At 39.3% G+C, this 21,517-nt stretch overlaps 1 protein-coding gene across 11 annotated transcripts in view; it reads right to left on the bottom strand.

Annotated features, from left to right (window-relative positions):
• PTPRD (protein tyrosine phosphatase receptor type D) overlaps window positions 1-21,517 on the bottom strand; it is a 523,599-nt gene that overhangs the window by 7,259 nt on the left and 494,823 nt on the right. For all 11 annotated transcript variants that reach the window (XM_047767649.1, XM_047767654.1, XM_047767651.1 and 8 more), the window contains 4 exons: window positions 5,082-5,367; window positions 4,489-4,667; window positions 3,740-3,866; window positions 2,405-2,530 (listed from right to left, as the gene is read on the bottom strand). In XM_047767649.1, the coding sequence (XP_047623605.1) occupies window positions 2,405-2,530; window positions 3,740-3,866; window positions 4,489-4,667; window positions 5,082-5,367 (718 nt within the window). The remainder of the gene's footprint in view (window positions 1-2,404; window positions 2,531-3,739; window positions 3,867-4,488; window positions 4,668-5,081; window positions 5,368-21,517) is intronic.

Below are 21,517 nucleotides of genomic sequence, written 5' to 3'. Positions count from 1 at the left end.
ACAGAAGCAGGGATAATAACTATGACCAGGAACTTTCTTCTCTAAATCAACAGAAAGAGAGAGAGAATCCAAATTCCAAGTTTAGAGGGGCTGATCCCATTTGAGGAGGCCCTGATACCAGTTTAAGGCTTTAACTTGGTCCTCCTTTCCATTTTTGTATCACTTCACTACTTGTTAAAGTCCTTTTGGATACAATGTGCATGTTCCCAAGATTCTGGGTCAGTAGACGGAGACCCAGTCTTTCTCATTCAGTAATATTGAGAAGAAAGTAAGGACCAACTGGATATGGAAACATATCACTCAGCCTGGGGTTATCCATAGGAACAGGGCATATTCCTGACTGGCATCATTTGGGAAATGAAATAAAATAGGAAGATCATATCAACTTTGTGAGAATACCAAGGAATATGAAAATAACTGCTTGGCCCCATAACCAACTCACGGACGGTAACCATGGAAGCGTGATTTACTTCCCTCTGTTTCTGGAAAAGGTTTGGAAAGCACACGAAGGAAAGCCAGAGGCTAGATAATACAGATTTTTCCTCCTCTGATTGTCCTGGGGATTTCATTTCTGACCACAGTTGCTTTTAACAGCAAGAAGAGGTCATGCGCATAAACCTTTATGATTTGGAGGCGTGACCACCTGATTACATTTAAAGGTTACCTGTTTAACAACACTGTATTCTCAAGTGCCAACTTACATTCTAAAGTGGGAAGTGGAGATTAGAAAAACAGTAGGAGCACAAACAGCAAATGTTATGGCAGCTAAGAAAATTATACAATCATGGGGAGCCTTAAAAAAAAAAAAAAAAAGCGGAGTTCCCGTGGTGGCGCAGTGGTTAACAAATCCGACTAGGAACCATGAGGTTGCGGGTTCGGTCCCTGCCCTTGCTCAGTGGGTTAACGATCCGGCGTTGCCGTGAGCTGTGGTGTAGGTTGCAGACGCGGCTCGGATCCCGCGTTGCTGTGGCTCTGGCGTAGGCCGGCGGCTACAGCTTCGATTCAACCCCTAGCCTGGGAACCTCCATATGCCGTGGGAGCGGCCCAAGAAATGGCAAAAAAAAAAAAAGAAAAAAAAAAGCAACAAATGAACAAGTTCCTGCTTCAATATTTCTTTTGCTTATTGTGCTCGGATTTAACTTGGACAAGTGAGGATCAGTAAAGAAGTTGTCTCTGCCATTTGCAGAGCCTGGCTCCTATACTTTGTCATCGAAAATGGTTGGTGAGTTTGCTTGAAGGCCCTCAAAATTTTCATTCACATATCTATCTTCAAATTCTGAAGGAGCATGCTTTCTCCTTTTTTAAAAAACAATAGGTAACTGAGAGATGTTTGCTTAGGCAACTCAAAATGAGACCTAGGGACTTAACTGCTGTCTTGGGCATAGTCACCTTCAGAATAGTTAAGACTTCAGACTTTCAGGGATTAACAGGTCTGTCACCTGGGCCAAGCACCCTGCTAACCAATTTCTCTTTCACTTTAGGTCAACAGCCAGGGCCAGACTTTGGGGATTAGCAGACAATCTCTAAACATGAGCACTGGTTGAAAAATAGCTTTCCAGAAAAAAACAGAACAAAACAAACAAACCACACACACACACACACACACACACACACACACACAAGAAAATAATGGGTCAAGTAAAAATAGCTCCACCCTTCAGTTTTATGCAACCCATCCACTGTGACAGGGTCCAAAAACAAAATGGGGCTTTGAACTGACCCCACTCTCTCCTAAGATGTGTTTGTAATCATGGTTTGAAAGTGGCCAAAGGCAAAGATATTAAAGTTTGTGCATAGAACATCTTACATCAGGCCTGAACCTTGGACTCAGCAATTGAGATAAGAAATGCAGAATGAAAATTAGCCAGCAAGGGTCGAGGGTGCATAGCTCTCATGGACAGACACATCAGCACACTGAGGAATAAACCAGGCCAGAAATCAAATTAGAATGTGCAAAGCTTGTCAAATTCTTCTAAAGAATGCCATTTGCTCTGCAGTTTTAAAATCATACCAAATTAACCTCTAAGCCCACATGACCTAAAGGGCTTAGCAAAACAACAACATATTTACAGCCTCAAGTAATAAAGAAGTCAAAAAAGCTCCAAAGAGAATGAGCTGAGAAGGTGAATGTAAGCGCAGCCAACCAATCAGTAAATGCTTCCCGGCACACACTCACCAAGTGCGTCCCCGAAGTTGGGCTGCCAGATGTTATATTTGAAAGGGAGCCAGGCCTGGGCTTGTGAGAAAACTTGCCAGACAGAGGAAAAGTTACTCTTATATTAAAAAAAAAAAATTTCCTCCAGGATGGGTGATTTCTTTTTGCTTTGGAAAATGTTTCTCCCAGAGATGCATTTTAGATCACTTTTTAGCTAACGGTTAAGAGCACAGGACTGTGCCAACTCACCCTGGCATCCGTGACCTTGAATTCCCTTAGGATATATTGTGGCATGTTGTACTCAGCCATAGGATCTACAACAAAGTACTGGTATCTTGCAGATCGTTCTGCTGGCCAGTATTGGTGACATTTCTCCTAAAAAAAAAAGATAATTAATATCAAGCTATGGAAAGTGTCAATAAAGTTTTGCTTATTATCCAACTATATATTTGATATCTATAATTACTAAAATTTTAGAATTTAAGGCCATACCAATGGATGTGACCCATTTTCTCTTTGAAACCTCAGGCTCCCTCAGGATAGGGAGATCATGTGGTTCAATATCAGCCCACCGTGTCAAGCACAGTACTTGGCATATAGTGGGTGCATAAGACACATCAATTGAATTGAACACTTTGATAGGGTAAGCCTTTTCATACTTACAAGCTAGACAAACAATTACGTCAGTCCTTGGACGTAATGCTGGCCATGTCAATCACAATTGCACCAGCAGAGTTGACATTCACCATTGTGGTTTGGAATGAAGAGAACCAGCAAATGTGAACATAGAAAGGAATCTCTGAATTGACCTGGTCCAATTTCCCTCATCAGTTGAGGAACCTGGACCCAAGGTAGATTTAATAACTTGGCGAAGTCTTGCAGTGTCAGTAACCAAATCAGAAAGGTCAAGTTTCTTTCCTAGTTTGGTATTTTTTTGCTCTCTCTGTGGGTTCTAAAAGTTCGGGTTTAGGTTCATCTCCACAGCTGAACTTATACAGAGAAGAGAGAAAAAATATCTCAAGCAAATATGGCAGAATGCTTGTATCTACTGAATCTAAGTGGTAGGTCCTTAGGTGTCTCTAATATTACTTTATGTGTTTTTCAGAATAATCATTTTTAAAAGTAGATCTGAGACTACCAGCCTGTATCCTTAGAAAAACTATGTAACTTTCCAACATTTTGTTTAATGGGAGTAGAAGATTAGCAAGTAAAACTCTGCCTCAGAGGTAAAAGCAAGTCAACTTCTTTCATATAGAGAAATGATGGCACTTAAGCTCCAGCTTGTCCAGAGCAAAAAGAAACAAGAACATGTTGAATGTCAGAGCAAGTCAGACAGGGGCATCTGCTTCCTTTTTTGTCTCTATGATTGTCCTTCCCTGGAAATAAAATACTAGATCTTACTTCAAAACACACACATTCAAGAACCTCATGTGGCTTTGCAGCTTAAAAACCAACACAGGGTCATGAATAGTCCAGAACACGTCCAGAGCACTCTGAATTTCAAAGAAATGCACTGACACTCGGGTTTTTAAAATGAAATCCTCATTTCTCTTTGGCATAAATGTCTTGTGTGAGGACACTCACTCTGCCCATCTCACGCAGCTTGGTGAGCATCACGACGATGGTGGAATTGTGTTCCCAGAGCATCCGCCAGAAGTCTTCAGTGGTCTCTGCCAAGGGTCCCTGGGTAGCGATGTAAGCTTTCTGTTGTCTGAATCCCAGAGAATGAAAATAGCATGTGACAGTAATCACAAAACATGCAAAGGCTTCACATGTGATATGCAAACATCAAACCCAGTTTAAAAGGGGGGGGCATATTATTAATGCTATTGCAGTAAATTCCCATTAAGATTGTGTATTCAAATAAGAACATTTAACACATTCTGTAGATTTTGCAAAAGAAATTGCTTTGTTAAAATGATGATATATGTCTTGATCATCACTGTTTAAACTTTAGAGCAATGCTAATAGCTCAATTCCATGCGTCATACAAATCACTTAAGAAACACTTAGTTGTACAGCTTCATTTTGTAGAAATGACTCTCACACAATCTATTAAATTTTTATAATATGGTACAAAACAGCTTCTTTATTAACTCCTTCCACATCAAATGGCTTTTTAAAGAAGAACATGGAAGGACAGATTAATAAACTCCACGACTGCTGCTTCTTACTCCTCTCCAAAACGATAAAAAAACAAATACCAAGGTACTGAATGCTGACCGATGCAGAAACGAAATACTCTGAGTTGAGATGAAATTCATTCTGGCTATGAAACTAGGGCACATGTAAATATCAAGGCTTTGGACTGTCAGGGGAGCAAGGGTATATACCTGTATCCATCAATAAAACTGGCATTGATGTAATCAGATCCTTCCACTCCTCGGATAGGCTGCAGGCATACCCTTGTGGATTCATATGGCATAATATTAACAAGGCGATTTTTGAATTTATTACATGGAAGATTGGCACTGATGAATCTTGAGGTGTGAGCTTTAGAGCTGGCTAGACGCTGTTGAAGAGAAAAAAAAAAGAAAAATCTGACAAAGATAATTTTAGCTTATGCTTTGAATGCAATGTAAAGATTTCCTCTTTGGATTTAAAGGTTTTGTTTACTTTAAAGCAAATGACTTTTTGAACTGCACTGTTTTTCACTTCTACTTGGTGAGCTCCCTATAGCCTATGGAAGTTTTAAATATTATGCCCTGAGAATACAACCTCTTGATTTAAAATAGGGCACAAAAGAGCTCAAGGTATTGTTAGGAAACAAAGAATTGAAAAGTGAGAGAGGAAGAAAGTGTTTTATAGTCAGACATCTGAGGAGAAGGTCAAGTGAATCTTGTTAACTTCACAAATTTGAAAGGTTAAGAAAGACAATTCCAGAATGACTTGCTCCTGAATTACCACATTACATCCAATATCATACCTTAAATTCGAGCTCCATTCCTGTGACATTCTCCCCTGTTTCTATTTGTGTCAGCTTCTGAATGTAGGCATACAAGTTTCTAGCTGGCACTTCGGTATTTCCACAAGTCACTGCCTCTAACAGTGCATCGTGGATAAAGATGTATTGGTCTTCTGTTTGAACCATGTAATTCCTCTGGGCTCTCATTAAAGTTACGTGGCCATAAATATCTACAGTTTTTTCATGCTTTATTCTTTCTAACATGGCATCTATTACGATGAAACAACCAGTCCGGCCAACTCCCGCGCTGCAAGGAAACAAAGAGAAAAGAAAAGTCGAAATGAATCTATCGGGGAAGCAACACATCATAAAATTATTTTCATTATTTTTATTAAGTAGGTTTTAAATCCATTAATTCTACTCAAATAGCTATTCTGATGATCATGGAGCATTCTCAACCAGAGGGTAGGGAACAAATTACCAAGTAAAATGATTGGTTTCAAAATGTAAAAATATTAAATCTATACTTCCTATGCTCCTTGATCATGTAACACAAAGCAGACATTATTTTGAAAGTATAATGAACAAAACACATAGAGGCCTTTTATATTAAAATATATGTTAAAAATTGGTCAAGATCTAACTAGGATTTATCCTTTATAAACCATTTCAGTCTGTTAGTACAATTTGCTAAAAAAGAAAAAAAAAGAAAACTAATAAATCATTCAACTTGAACTGTTTCATACGCTAAAAGTCAGCAAGGAAATTTTAAAACCAGTCTAGTGGGAAGTATATAATTAAAATATTAAAATGTTGCATACTAAAAATACTACAGTGTATTCTCAATAGAAAAAAATTCTTCATAAGAAGCAATCACTAGAGAGTGTGGGTGTGTTTCTTGCTTTTACTCCTTTTTATTCCAGAGTTGAATGTATTTTGAAATTTCAGGTGAAATTCAAGAATCCTATGTGGGAAAATAAAAGAATCAATCTTTGTTACTGAAGAAACTCTGAGGCATTTTTTTAAACTCCATTACTTCTGGACTTATGGCTTGTTTTCCAGTTGGTAGAAACCGATTCAATGGAGAGGAGGTAAGAGATCAACAAAGCACAGAGACAAGATCGGCTGCTCCAAGGAGACAATCTAATTCACTGAACTGGATTACAGAGTTAGGTGGCTGGAACATTGGAATTTCCTCGAGTGTTGGAAAGAATATTAACAAAATAACACATCTGTGTTCTTAACTCCAAGGTAAGCCTTTTTTTTTTTTTTTGTCTCCTATCAAACCCTTTAGGCTGAGTCCATTTATGTGTCAAGTATGGCTGAATTCAAAGTGTTTTTCTCTTTCTGATCATGGATGTCTACCTGGAATAGGTATTTATCAGCACCTTTATACACCAGGTAATAGCCTCCTTCATTCACTGTCTGCCACTGTTTCCCCTCATTTGTATTTCTATGCGTCCATTTCTTTGTGCATCTGCTCATTGATATATCCATCTCTTCATTCAATGGGGACTGCAGTGCTGGCTAAGTAAGGGAGGGGATACAACATTAAAGTGACTTAGATCCTACCTGAAGCTCAGAGTCTATCAATGGAGATAATACTTTACATAACCATTTATAGCACAAGGAAGAAAAAGAATGTTGGTTTTATGGATGATGCGGCACTGGAACTGGGTCTTGAAGGACAGGTACAATGGGGAACTGAACAGGCTGGGAAACAAAAAAAACCCCAAGTGGTTCTGCAATCATACTACTGGTTCTGGAAGCTGCACAAGAAATTTTCATAGGCCTAGAAAAGCACTAGTATAGGGAATGTACCAGAACTCCATATAAATGAGTCCGATGAACACAAGGACACTGGCTTAACTGCCAAGTGGCTCCAAGGTGGTAAGTGAGCATTTTGTAACAAATAATACTTTTATTTAATTATTGAGCAATGTAGATCAAACCCAGCCTCCACAAGGAACCCAGAGGTTTGTACACTAGGGTAAGTGGGAATGGGATATTACCACTATTTTAAAATTGCTTACCTTTTTCTGTCCTATCAGACATAAAATCTGTCAGCATCTAGTGAGAGAGCCTCTGCGTATGGACTTGCTTAAGGGTTTTAAACCAAAAAATAACATGACATTAAGAGGTAATGCAAAAGCCTTCTGAGAAATGATAGCACATTTCTTAACACAAAAAAAATTAGAAACCTGATGTGTTGAGATCTACAGAGTCCCATTTTTTTTTAGTTTGATTTATCAAATAAATTTGTAAGGTGGCATGTTTTCCTTGACACTTCCACCTTCTCATTCCCCCACCTCTCGCCCCCAGGAAGGATTGCAGTCACCCTCTGTCCCAGACCCCTTGCTGTCATAAAAACACCTTTCAGTCCCAATCAGCACTGTTTTATTAGCATATAATAAACATATCTTGAGAGCAGATCCTGCACTTTCTGTTATCTTCACGTGCCTTGCACCAAGCATGAAGTCACTGTGCAATAAGGTTTGTGAAACAAGTGAATGAATTAGTGGTTGGTATGAGGGGCCTTGTGTAATCAGTGGCTCATCCAGGTGTAGTTATAGGACTCCTCAGTGAAAGAAATCCTACCTTTGACAGAGGTTCACAACTATGCAGACAGTATGTAAAAACTGATCCGCACAGTGTTTGATAGGGAAGAGGGAGATAGAAAAATGCTTTGAGTGGTTTTCACATCTTAGTCTCCTGATAAGCCTTCACACTACGATCAGAAGAAACTAAGTAAGACTTAGCCTGGAAAAGGGAGGCAACCCTCACACTGGGCAGGTTCTCAGAGGGGTAAATCTTTTTATTCTTCTGTGTTGTCTTTCTAAATTTTTTCATCCAAATTGTGCATTGCTTCTAACTAGATACAATTTCACGTAATTCTTCCTAGTGGAAACCACAGTGTAAGCCTTATAACTGAGTCCTAGGTTCCAGTAAAATCCAGATAATGGAAGGACTATTTTCTCAGAATAGGGATAACTCCAGATCCTAACAATATCGACTTCTTCATGGTAGTAAAAAAGGTCCCCCACCCCACCAAAAAAAAAAAAAAAACAAAACAAAACCAAAACCAAAACCAAACAAACAAAAATCTCAAATATGCACATGTGTCTAAATCATGACTTGTGGGAAGAAAAGAAACAAAGAAGAGAGGCTATGACTTGTGCGAAACATATTTTTCTCCCCAAACACAAAATATTGTTAACCGCCCAATCTTGGTGTTCATATGGATAAAAGGGAAGTAACTTCCCCCTGGAACTTACCTGTTAACCTCTTTTATAAGATGAAGAGTTTGGGGGAATTTTGGAGTTCCCATCGTGGCGCAGTGGTTAATGAATCCGACTGGGAACCATGGGGTTGCGGGTTTGATCCCTGGTCTTGCACAGTGGGTTAAGGATCCAGCATTGCTGTGAGCTGTGGTATAGGTTGCAGATGCAGCTCGGATCCCGCCTTGCTGTGGCTCTGGAGTGGGCCGGTGGCTATGTCTCAGGTTCGACTCCTAGTCTGGGAACCTCCATATGCCACGGGAGCAGCCCTAGAAAAGGCAAAAAAAAAAAAAAGTTTGAGGTTGGGGGAATTTTAAATGTTAGAGATGTCTCTTAGCTTAATACAAGACCATGAGGTTCAAGATTCTTTTTCCAGATACTAATGGCGAGGTGTCCTTGAGAAAGTCACATAACCTCTCCTTGTTTTCTTGTATTTCTTAAATCACGATAGAGATAATTAACTTGTTAATTAATCTAAGTTTTACAGTTGAATTAAATGTACAGTGTGCTTTGCAGACATAAAGGAAGATGCAGCTGCTTTGTAGGTACAAACTCCATTTAACAATTCTACCTCTGAAGCTGACAACAGGCAATACTAATGCTGGGAAAATTTTTGATGATGTAGTCACCACAGGATCATTTGAGATTAGGCTTTCAAAATCTTGCTTTTTGGGGGGAGGGGTGTGTTTGCATTTTCTAGGGCTGCTCCCGCAGCATGTGGAGGTTCCCAGGCTAGGGGTCTAATCGAAGTTGTAGCCTCCGGCCTATGCCAGAGTCACAGCAATGCCAGATCCGAGCCACGTCTGCGACCTACACCACAGCTCAAGGCAACGCTGGATCCTTAACCCACTGAGCAAGGCCAGGGATGGAACCTGAAACCTCATGGTTTCTAGTTGGATTCGTTAACCACTGAGCCATGACGGGAACTCTCAAAATCTTGCTTTAATCTACCCCCAGGCTGTCCTCCGTTCTCCCCATATTTCCAATAAATAACACCTTATGTTTGAGGAAGTTTCTTCTTTGACATACATTGTCATCGTAAATGAGGTGGCAGGAAAGTGTACCACCAGGTGCGTGGTATCCTGGAGGCATTCAGCAAATATCTGTAAGTTTCATTTCCCTTTTTATGATTTTTTTTCCTCTTTTTAAAAAGCAATTTATTGAACTATAACATATACAGAAAAGTATTCAAATCACATGTGTATAATCGATACATTGTCACAGATTGAACATACCTATGTAACCAGCACCCAGATCAAGAAGAAGAGTATTTACTAACACCCAGAACATTCGTCTTGTTCCTGCTTCTAGTCACTACTCCTGAAAGAAGAGCTACTGTTCTGATTTTTTTAAATTAAAGTTTTGTTGATTTACAATGTTTTTTCAATGTCTGTTGTACAGCAAAGTGACCCAATCACACACAGTTCCTGTGCTGTACAGTAGGGCCCCACTGCCCATCCATTCCTAATACAACTGCATCAAAAAAAAAAACCCAAACTGCCTATCCATTCCCACTCCCTCTCCCCTCCCCCCAGGAACTACAAGTCTGCTCTTCTTGACCATGATTTATTTCTGTTTTGTAGATAGTATCATCTGTGCCATATTTTAGATTCCACATACAAGTGATATCATATAGTATTTGTCTTTTTCTTTCTGGCTTACTTCACTTAGTATGAGAAACTCTAGTTCCATCCATGTTGCTGCCAAAGGCAATAGTTTATCTTTTTATGGCTGAGTAGTATTCCATCATGTATATATATATTCCCCATCTTAATCCATTCATCTGTCCATGGACATTTAAGGTTGTTTCCATGTCTTGGCTATTGTGAATACAGTACGATGAACATAGGGGTGCATGTATCTTTTTTTTTTTTTTTTTTGCTTTTTAGAGCCACAGCTATGGCAGATGGGAGATCCCAGGCTAGAGGTCAAATCGGAAATACCTCTGCTGACCTATGCCACAGCCACAGCAACGTGGGATCCTAACCACGTCTGCAACCTACACCACCACTCACAGCAACGTCAGATTCCCAACCCACTGAGCAAGGCCAGGGATCAAACCTGCATCTTTATGGATACTAGTTAGATTTGTTTCCACTGCACCACAAAGGAATTCCACATGTATTTTTTTCAAGGAAAGTTTTGTCCAGATATACATCCAAGAGTGGGATTGCTGGGTCATATGGAAGTTCTATATTTAGTTTTCTGAGACACCTCCATACTGTTTTCCATAGTGGTCATGCCAATTTACATTCCCACCAGCAGCGAAGGAGGGTACCCTTTTCTCCACACCCTCTCTAGCATTTGTTATTTGTTGAGTTGTTAATGATGGCCATTCTTACTGGTGCGAGGTGATACCTCATAGTAGTTTTGACCTGCATTTCTCTAATAATTAGTACCCTTACGGATACTAGTCAGGTTCTTTCACTGCTGAGCCACAATAGGAACTCCCTATGATCCTTTTAACATAGATTTGGATTCGGTTTGCTAGTATTTTGTTCAGAATTTTTGCATTTATGTTCATCAGTGATACTGGTCGCTAATTTCCTGGTTTTGTGGTATCCTTGTCTGGTTTTGGTATCAGGGTTTTGGTGGCCTCATATAATGAGCTTGGGAGTGTTTCTTCCTTCACTATTTTTGAAAGAGTTTCAGAAGAATAGGTGTTAACTCTTCTCTAAGTATTTGATATAGTTCATGTGTGTAGCCATCAGATCCTGGACTTTTGTTTTTTTAGAAGGTTTTAAATAACATTTTCAATTTTGGTACTTGTGAACTGTCTGTTCTAATTTTCAACTTCTTCCTGGTTCAGTCTTGGTAGGTTGTACCCTTGTAAGAATCGGTCCATTTCTTTGGCATATAGTTGCTTACAGTAGCCTTTTATTATCCTTTGTATTTCTGTGGAGTCAGGTTTTCTCTTTTTTCATTTCTAATTTTATTGAGTTGAGCCCTCTCTCTTTTTTTCTTGATGAGTCTGGCTAAGGGTTTACCAATTTTGTTGATCTTTTCAAAGAACAAACTTTTGGTTTCATTGACTTCTCTATTGTTTTCTTTGTCTTTTTGTCATTAATTTCTGCTCTGATCTTTATGATTTCTTTCCTTCTGCTAATTTTGGTCTTTGTCTGTTCTTCCTTCTCTAGTTGTTATAGATGTAAGGTTAGGTTGTTTATTTGAGCTTTTTCTTCTTTCCTGAGATAAGATTGTATTGCGATAAACTCCCCTCTCAGAACTGCTTTTGCTGTGTCCTATAGGTTTTTGGTCTTCATTATCATTTGTTGCTAATTTATCTTTTGATTTCCTCTTTGATTTCTTCAATGACCCATGGTTTCTCAATAGTATATGATTTATCTTCCAGGAGTTTGTTTTTTGCTGTTTATTTTCTTGTAGTTGACTTCTAGTCTCATAGCACTGAGGTCAGAGCAAATGCACGGGATAATTTGAACTTGTTAAAATTTAGTAAAGCTTGATCTGTGGCCCAAGATATGATCTATCCTGGAGAATGTTCCATGTACTCTTGAGAAGAATGTATATTCTGCTGCTTTGGGATGGAAAGTTCCATAAATATCAGGTAAATCTATCTGGTCCAGGGTGTCATTTAATGTCTGTGTTTCCTTCTTGATTCTTTGTTTAGATGATCTATCCCTTGATAAGGAGGATGTTAAAGTCACCTGCTATTATTGCGTATTATTTTTGTTGTTTATTTATCATTTTATGGCTGTGCTATATATGCCTTATATATTGAGGTGTATATATATTTACAATTGCTATATTTTCTTCTTGGATTGATCCTTTGATCATCATGTAGTATCCTTCTTTGCCTCTTATGATTTTTCTTTATTTTAAAATCTATTTTGTCTAGTATGACTATTGCTACTCTTGCTTTCCTTTGATTTCTATTTGCATGTTATATCTTCTTCCATCCTCTCACTTTCAGTCTATATGTGGCCTTGGGTCTGAAGTGGGTCTCTTGTAAACAGCATATATATGGGTCTTGTTTTTGTACCCACTCAGCCTGTCTGTGTCTTTTGATTGGAGCATTTAATCCATTTACATTCAGTGTAATTATTTATAAGGATGTATTTACTGCGATTCTGTTCATTGCTTTGGATTGTTACTTTGAGTCTTTTTTCCCCCCTTCTTTTGGTGTCTTCTATTGATTTGTTGACTCTTTTGGAGCTTTCCACCTGTCCACCTGGATCTCAGGATCCTTTGACCTGTTTCAAAGTTCATTTTTCCGCCCCCCTATGCATGTTGTGGCTCTCTCCCCATCCACCATGGCTTTTGTGACTCCAAAGACTTTTTGCCCTGTTTCCGAAATGGGCTTTTCACAGATCTCCACCCACCCAGGATCCTTTGCACTGCTTCCAAGATACCTTTCTCTGCCCCCTAGGCAAATTATGGCTCTCTGCCTGCCCAGGAGGCCCCTTGCTGAATTCCAGACAGTCTACACTGATTCCCAAATCATGCTCTATCTCCTAGGCAAATTGAGTCTCTGTGCCTTCCCAGAAGACCCCTTGTGGACGCTCAGGATCTCTCCCTGTTTTCAATGTAACTTTCTCCACCTCATAGGGATACTGTGGCTCTGTGCCCATTCAGGGGATGCCCCTTGCAGAATCCCACCCCTCCACACTGCTCCAGGGATAACTTTATCCATCCCCTAGGTAAATTTCAGCTCTGTGCCCACCCCTAAGGCCCTTTGCAGACTCCCAGGACTCAGGATCTTTAGTGCTCTTTCTAAAATAACTTTCTCTGTCCCCATGCAAATTGCAGCTTACCATCTCCTCAGGGAGCCCCTTGTGGAATCCTGCCCATCTGAGCTGTTTCCAAAATCACCTTATGTCCCCTAGAAAAAACGGGGCTCTCCACCTGCACAGTGGGCTGTCCATGATCCCCCGATCCTTCTGCACTGTTATAGCAGCCGCTTCAGTGTTCCCCTGGCTGGCTGCAGGCTGGGGTCATGTGAAATGTGCTATTCCCTAATTCCCTCCATCTGCTCCAAGGATTTCCTCTGCCTGTTCCACTTTCTCTGTCGCCTTAAGGGCTGTGGGCTGCTCTGCAACTGTTGCTAAGCAGCTACTGCTCGAGGGTACATACTGGAGCTGAGGCAGTTGGGGTCTTGCAGTCTGAGAGCACTCACAGGGGTAAGGATACGGCAGTGGATCCCACCTTCTCTCCAGCACCCCGCAACAAAGGCACCTAGCCTCCAAGCCCGACCAGAATTCTTCAGCTTACAGTTTCAAATGTGGTCCCTCTAGACTCCAGTCCCTCCAGGCTATCTCTGTGCTACCAATATTAGTTTTTCCATAGGTAGCTAGCCCCAGCTTTTTGTCTGAGTCTGATCTCCAAAGCTCAAGTTTCAGTTCCTGGCCCCTGTACACCCCAGCTTATGGTTGGGGAAAGCAGGGCAGTGACATTGACTGTTTGTAGAGAACTGTTTCCATTTTTAATGGCTTTACACTGATTGCTGTGTTCTCCTCCAATACACCAGTGTTATTCCTCTGTCTTGGCTGGTCTCCTCACTGGTGTGGGGGGCTTCCCAGGGTGCAGAGGTTTTTTTTTTTTTTTTTTTTTTTTTTTTCCTTTCCATCTCCTTCCCAGGGGCACAGGTCCTGACCTGCTTTGTTGCTCTCTCTCTCTCTCTCTTTTTTTTCTTCTTTCTTTTGTCCTACCCACTTTCTTGAAGATTTTCTTTCTCTCTTGGAGTCCTGGGTTATTTTGTCAGCATCCAGCAAGTTTTATGGACAAACAGTTCCACAAATTGATGGATTTTCCATGAATTTATGGGAGGACGTAAGCCTCATGTCCTCCCTCCACTGCCATCTTTTTCTGTCCTCCCTTTCTATGATTCACAACATTCGGAAACTTTCCTGAAGCCACAGAGCTAATGGAAAAAATGGAGACTCAAGGTTCTGAGATGGTAAACGTAACATCACAATTCAGGGCATCACCATTGCTTCACATTGCTTTCTGCCATCTGAGTAAGCAACGATTGCCAAATATAGAAAACTTTCTTATGTCCCACACCCTAAAACATTCCTTTAGCAGTGTTTATCCCTAGTGAAGATTCCTTGAAAAGCCCTTCTTCCTTGGTTTTTAAGACACTGCTTGAGGGATTGTGGCAAATATCAGAGATTCTCCTTGTGGTTGATAGTAGGAAGGGAGGAGGTTTTATAATGATCTCAAATACAAAATACCCCGAAACATATAGCATACGAAATTAGCCAAAAAAGACTCATAACTCTTGTAACAGTTCCAATGATTCTAGAACAGGGTAAAATCTCTATCAGGTTGGTTACCAAAATCAAAGATGAATTCTAAATGTCATCTTCAGAAATCCTACTGGAACCTCTTTAGACTTTGTCTCAGTAAGGAATGTTTTTTTCTGTTTGATCCCTGTACTGATTAGCCTCCTGCTTCTTTGGATTTTTCCATCTGTATCTCTTTCTCTAATTCACATATCTCTGCCAGCCTCCACAATGTACACAATGTCCCCAAAGTTCTGTCCTCCTTTCTCTTATTCCCCTTCATGGTTCAGCAATAATCTTCAAACAAATGATTTCTAAAGTGATGGCCCTTTCTTTGAGCATAAGGGAGACCTATATTTCAAACTGCTCTCAGGTTTCTCTAGAAATAAACAGATTCCAAGAATAATCAGCACCTCCGCTCAGATCTGCTCTTCCTACTCTCACTCTCCTCGACATTCAGGTCTAAAATTTAAGAATCAGCTAGCACTGTTTTTGCCTCTTGTCCTGCATGGTAACAAATTATAAATCTCTATGCATTCAATTTCTACAATTTTATTCAACTATCTGTCAGTGGTGTGCTGGAGCTGGCAAAAGCCAGTTGTTGAATTCTCAGAAGTATTGCTTAAATAATTATATTAATAGTAAAGGTACTTCTCAAAACATGTTGCTTCTTAATTATTGTACATTTATGCTTGGCAGGTAAAAATATTAAACAATGATGTGCTACTGAGAACCTCTCCCCAGGTTTTGGGTTCAGTGATGTCACATTTGTAGCCTGGGATCAGACATTGTGGGAGTATTTACACCAAAGAAATTGATAAATGCTATTCCCTACTCCCTCTCCTGTCCAAGAGAGCTGGTAGTTACATATTACCAACACACAGACTGTCCTAATTCATCCTTGTTCCTGCCACCACCCAGGAACAGATAGGAAAGTGTTCATTACTTCGTTCTTCCATCCACACTTGCTATATTATATTCTCATAAGATTCTGCAGGCTATGATCCCACAAATATTTACTGAATACCTATCTTGTGGTAAGTTACGAGGGGAGTGGTGAACAAAACATCATGATCCTTTCCTCATGGAGATGACAGCGTGGTGCGGGCATTTGACATTAAATAATCCTATGGACCAATATATAGTTATAAATCTCAACAACAGCTTTGAGGTGGATGTGCAGAATGCTGGCAGAGTACCTTTGAGGAAGTGCCATTTAAATTGACGTCTGTTATAAACTGAGTTGTGTCTCCTCAACATTCCTGTGTTGAAGCTCTAACCCCCACTGTGACTTTTTGATAACAGGGTCGCTAGGGAGGTAATTCACATTAAATTCACATTAAATGAGGTCATTATGGTGGGTGCCTAATCCAGAAGGACTGGTGTCCTTTTAAGAATACAAAGGTATTCTGGAGATCTCGCTCTCTGTCCACACGCACAGAGGAAAGGTCATGTGAGGACAAGGTAGAAGGCAGCGGTATTAAATTAGGCCAAGAAGAGAGGTTTCCCTATAAACCAACCCTAACAACACCTTGGTCTTGCACTCCTGGCTTCCTGAAGTGTGAAAAAATAAATTTCTATTATTAAAGGCACCCAGTCTGTGGTAACTTTGGTATAGAAGCCCCAGCAAACTTATACATTCCCTAAAGGACAAGGAATGGTTTGCCGGGTGAAGAAGCATGGGGAAGGTTTTGAGGAGAAAGAATAGCCCAAGAAGAGGCTCTGGAGTGGAAAACAGCTTAGTGTACCAAAATGACTAAAAGAAAGCCAGCATAGCTGGAAGGCAGTGAGGGAAATGGGGCATGTTCCACAAATTTATTTATTTTTCCATTTTAAGGATTGTTCAACATTTTTATTACATGTGTAACTGTATTAACAGCAATTATTTAAAATAATTCTGTTTTACTTGTTCATAGGTCACCTTTATGACATGGCTCATCTATCCCTGAGTTCTTCATTTTGATACATTTATTGGTTTACTGGAATATCTTTGAATAATGCATCAGGGAAAATATGCATGGGTAGTATTATTTCTGATGCATGTTCATCTGAGAAATTCTTTATTTGCCTTTACACAGAGCCAACAACTTAGTTATGTGCAGGATTACTGGGCTCTGATACTATCCACTCAACCTCTAAATATACTGCTCCATGGTCTTCCTTTGCATTTTGAAGAAGGAATAGGTCAGTCTGATTTAAGTTTTTTCAGTAGCACCTTTACCCCCAAGTACTTGTGGATTTTTTCTTTAACTTAGAGGTTCCAAAGTTTCATGTGAATGTGTTTTAGGCACTGATCTCACCATTAAAATCTGCATGGTTCTTAGGTAATACTTTTATTACAAGAGGGATAGCTTTCCCTTGGCTCCAGGCAAATTAAACCTATTTGAAGCTTTTCCACCTCTGGGCTTTTGCTTATGCAGGCCCTTTTTCCTCCTTACATGTCTCCCTGTTGCTATCTACCTTCCTTCAAGACTCATCTCTTTTGCTTCATCCTTGATCAAGACTCTACTCTTGGTTTCTTCTCCCTTAGATCCTTATGCCTTACCTTATTTTTTGTTTTCTGGTTATTATCTTTATGCCAGTTGATAATCTCCTTAAGAGGAAGAACAACAGCTTCCTTGTCATACTATGTTTGACAGTTTCTCCTGGCAATTTCCATGCCAGGGAAATCAAAGGTGCTCAACTTGAGCTAAAGTGATAAAAATATAAGTTAAAAAAATAGTCTTATCCTAGCTCACTGACATACACAGGAACATTCTCCCCAAATCCCCAGCATGGGAATATTCCTTTGATACATGTTTACAAAAATAAAGATAGCTCTTATCATTTGATGAGATGGAAACAATCTGTGCTTATGCTTTACTCTAGTTGCTCAGAAATAACAAACCTCAGGCACTACATTTTTCTTAAGAAATTGAACACTGAACATTCAGCACTTTTAAAACAATGCCAGCCTACTTGTGTTTGAATTTCCAAGTTCCCTCAGCAGCACATATTTTACTTCCTTCTCTATATTACTCTACTTTTTACCCATCAGTATCTGAGTGCAGAGCACCTCTCAAAATGAAGGATTGTAGTTCCGAAAGCAAATGCATTTTTCTTTGATCCTGAAAAACTTAGCTCCCCACAGCAGCGATAATGACGGGACCCTATTTAGTACTGTTTGTTTTTCATCATTTCAACAGCCTTCAACCTGAAACATGATAAGAACAGCAAAACTGATAAACCACCCTTATTTTTATCTGTTTTCTGTCGGAGTAGTTGCCAAGCATAAAGACAGATTTTTCTAAATATCTTTGGGGGGGGGGGGGAAGAGTGCATAACCCTGGGCTTAAGGCTGAGGCCAGTGCAATTCAGGACATTTATTATGGTACAGAAAATACCAGCAAAAAGGGAAGATGATAGCACTTTTAAATCAAGCCTAGGATTCAGTTGGTCTCTGTTACCCTCCGAATAAAAACAACTTTCTAAATTACCTTCCACTGAGGACAATACTTCCCCTAAAGTAGACCAAATTACTAACAAACTTTTGTCTTAAGAAATAAAAAGGTTCAGTGAGTGATAGACTTTCCAGTGTTTACAAGCTGAAAAACTATGCAATCCATTAAACAAGTACGCCTACTAGGAAATTGTTACTACTTCAATATTATCATTCATCCAGTTACAACATTTGTTTTCAATTTCTAAAAACATGATTGAGTTAGTCCCACGAGTTGAAATATGCTTAATGTCCCGTGATGTGATACGGTAGTAATGTGCAAAAGGAAAGCATTAAGAGGCATAAGGGGGCTATTTTGTATTAAAATCATTCTGCATATGTGCTTAAAAGTTGGCTTTTCTGATTAATCTGGTGTAGTTTTAATGCTGACCCTTTACTGATATTTTAATGGTCTGGCAGAGAAAGACAATAGAATTAGAAGACTTCACAGATCATTTAGTTAGCTGCAAAGACAGTAAAATATGGACCAAAAATCATGTTGAGCATTTCATACATATATCAGCTTGTAATCTGATTGGATACTATAGTTCGGAAGTAACAAGAATGGCATTTCTGAACTGCAAGACTATTAAAAAAGAAATCAAATAGAATGGATTGAGTTTTATGACTGAGGTTTATAAGATTCATCAGATGACTATCCTGATAAAACTCTGATGTAATCCTGATATGGGTGCTGTTTTGAAACTATTCTTTCAATTTTTTTTTGACAAAAATTAACATTTAACTTAATATACAGCTATACTGGGCATCTCCAGAATATTTAAAGCTCTCTACATAAAACAGACCCCTAAGTATTTTAAAATCACATCTTCTGGCATCTCTTTTACTAGAATGACCAAGAGAAATTATACAGATTTCTTGGATATAAATATTTGTCTGCTGAATTCACTTTTATACATTATTATAAAATAAAAATTTAAAAATACTTTTGAACAAATTGTCATTGAGATGTAGTAGAATATATCCATGATCTTAAGAAGAAGATGTTGGGAAGGGCAATTTTGCAGTGTTCATTAAAATTTAAAATGCACATACCCTTTGACACAGCACTTGTAGAAATCTGTCATAGAGGTATATGCACACATATTCACAGAGAGTTTTAGAAAGGGATTTTCATTGCAGCATCATTTGAAAGAGCAAATTACTATGACTGCAGAAATGGTTAAATACACTATGGCATATAAATACTGAGACTACTGTGCAGCAGTTAAAAGAATGAGGTAAATCCATGTATTGACAAAAAATATGTTGCAGAGCAATACATCATGATAACATGTTTCTTACAACAAGATTATTATTATTTTTAGATGCATACAGGTTGATGCATGGAACTTGATCTGCAAACATACACATATCAACAGTCACCTCTTGGTAGAGAATGGAACGGGTGATGATGGGTGGTAAGGGGGAGTTTCACTTTAGCTGAAATGTATGGTTATTTTTTTTAGTAAGGACAACATACTTAGTAATATTGTAATTAAAAATATAAAAAATATATATAAAGTTACTATTATAAAAAATATTTATCAGATTGCTAAACAGTTGAGGACCCAAAGAGGTAGAGAAAGAAGAAGGAACCTCATTCCCTCTAGGTTGAAAATACTGCCCAGAGATGGATTTTCAAGAGAGGTCAGGGCAATGCTGGCAACATTTTGCAGCCTGGTTCTGTTCCTGCCATCAGGTGCTAGCCATTAAGGAGAGGGTCCCGGAAAGAAGAGAGCATAGAGAGGAGAAACCTTAGTAAAGAGTTAAAATAAGCAAAAATTAGGCTAAGATGACCCAGAACATTGATCAGTCTAGAAAGAAAAAGTACACCGCACTTTTAGGTGGCATCCTCTGATGATCAAAAATTCACACTTCTGGAGTTCCCTTGTGGCTCAGTGGGTTAAGGATCCAGTGCTGTCACTGCAGTGGCTCAGGTCACTGCTGTGGAATATGTTCGATCCTTGCCCTGGGAATTTCCACATACTATGGATGTGCCCCACAAAAAAGTTCACAGTTCATCAACAGAAAATTGGCAGACTAAGCACAAAAAACCTGACCTGACAATGATCCTAGTCTATAAAATCAAGAGGTTCAAGAGTAACCTACCCACTATATTCCCTTGGGGCATTTAATTTTTTTAAATGGGTGAAGGGGGATTTCTTAAAAATAAGTAATCCTATAAAAACCAAAATCCACATGGGTCTAATCTGATCCCCCCGCCCCCATATATTGACTCAAACAGAAAACCTCCAGACTTCTGTATGGTCTTGGCTCTGTCTCAACATTATCTGCCAAACACTTTCCTTATTATTCTTAAAATGTGATGCTTAAGATAAATTAGAAGGGTAATATGTTTATGTAAAGAACACCTGAATATGCTATAATAGATGGACAGAGGAGACCATTAGGTGGAGATAAAACAGGCTCAGCTGGCCCTTATAATTGGTAGTTGACTTGAATCTGAATGAGGTCAACAGAATGATGCTATGGAATTATACGGAACTATATCATTTTCACTGAGGATTTCTTTGTAAATGGCCATATTAGTTCAATACATATGCTAAATTTTGTTTAGAATGACACAAAATTATCCACATTTTGAGAGCTGATAGAACCATTAGGCAGGTCTGCCAAATAAAGCTGCACAGGTTGTGGGCTGCTCAAGTCAAAGGCAGTACCAATCACATAGATTATGATGTGTACAATCTGTCCAGTCCACACTGAAAACTCACCATTAGCAGCATAAATGCTATTACTCCTGACTTGGTTTAAACAGAGTCAAACAGAAGAGCTACTGAATGGTATCTGGAAGATATTCACACTTTAGCAACTTTATTTCAATTGTTTCCCAAAGTATATCAATATTTTCCCATAAGGGCAAGATTTGGGGGGATTCTGTTTTTGTTCTTTAAAAATGTAATTGTATTCATTTAAACATAAATGGTCCAATGGCTTTCAAGGTTTTAATCGGGGAGGGGAGGGAATTACAAATTGGCAGCTCTGTGTTTTTCTTAAGTCTTTTTGTTTGATTCTCCCAAGCTTTTGTAAGGCAGTGAGAATCTTGGTCTCAATACAGTCAACTTACCACTGCCTTATCCAGTATCGCTTCTCTTATTTGTATCGCCCTGTAGACCTCCAGCAGGCCTTTGTGTTGGTGCCCCCAGAGGCCTGAGCTGGCTCCCTAAACACGCAGATGTTTGAATTAATGCATCAGTACTGCTCACTGCCTCTTCCAACTCCTCTGCCTACTTAGATTTTTTGAAGGAGGAAATAGAGACCTAAGCAGGGTTAGGAATTTGACTAAGACTATGTGGCTGTTACTAGCAGAGCTAAGATTTTGGGTCCTATCTCCTCTTTCCCAGACTCATGCTCCCAGCAATGGAACTTTATACTGAAAACAAGATGATCTTTTTCCATTGAGCTCCCAGGATGGACCCAAGGTCTATAAGTCCA

This window comes from Phacochoerus africanus, chromosome 2 (genome assembly GCF_016906955.1).
Source record: "Phacochoerus africanus isolate WHEZ1 chromosome 2, ROS_Pafr_v1, whole genome shotgun sequence".
NCBI lineage: Eukaryota > Metazoa > Chordata > Mammalia > Artiodactyla > Suidae > Phacochoerus > Phacochoerus africanus.
Note: the sequence above shows the minus strand (reverse complement) of the source record. Positions and strands in the feature narration are given on the sequence as shown.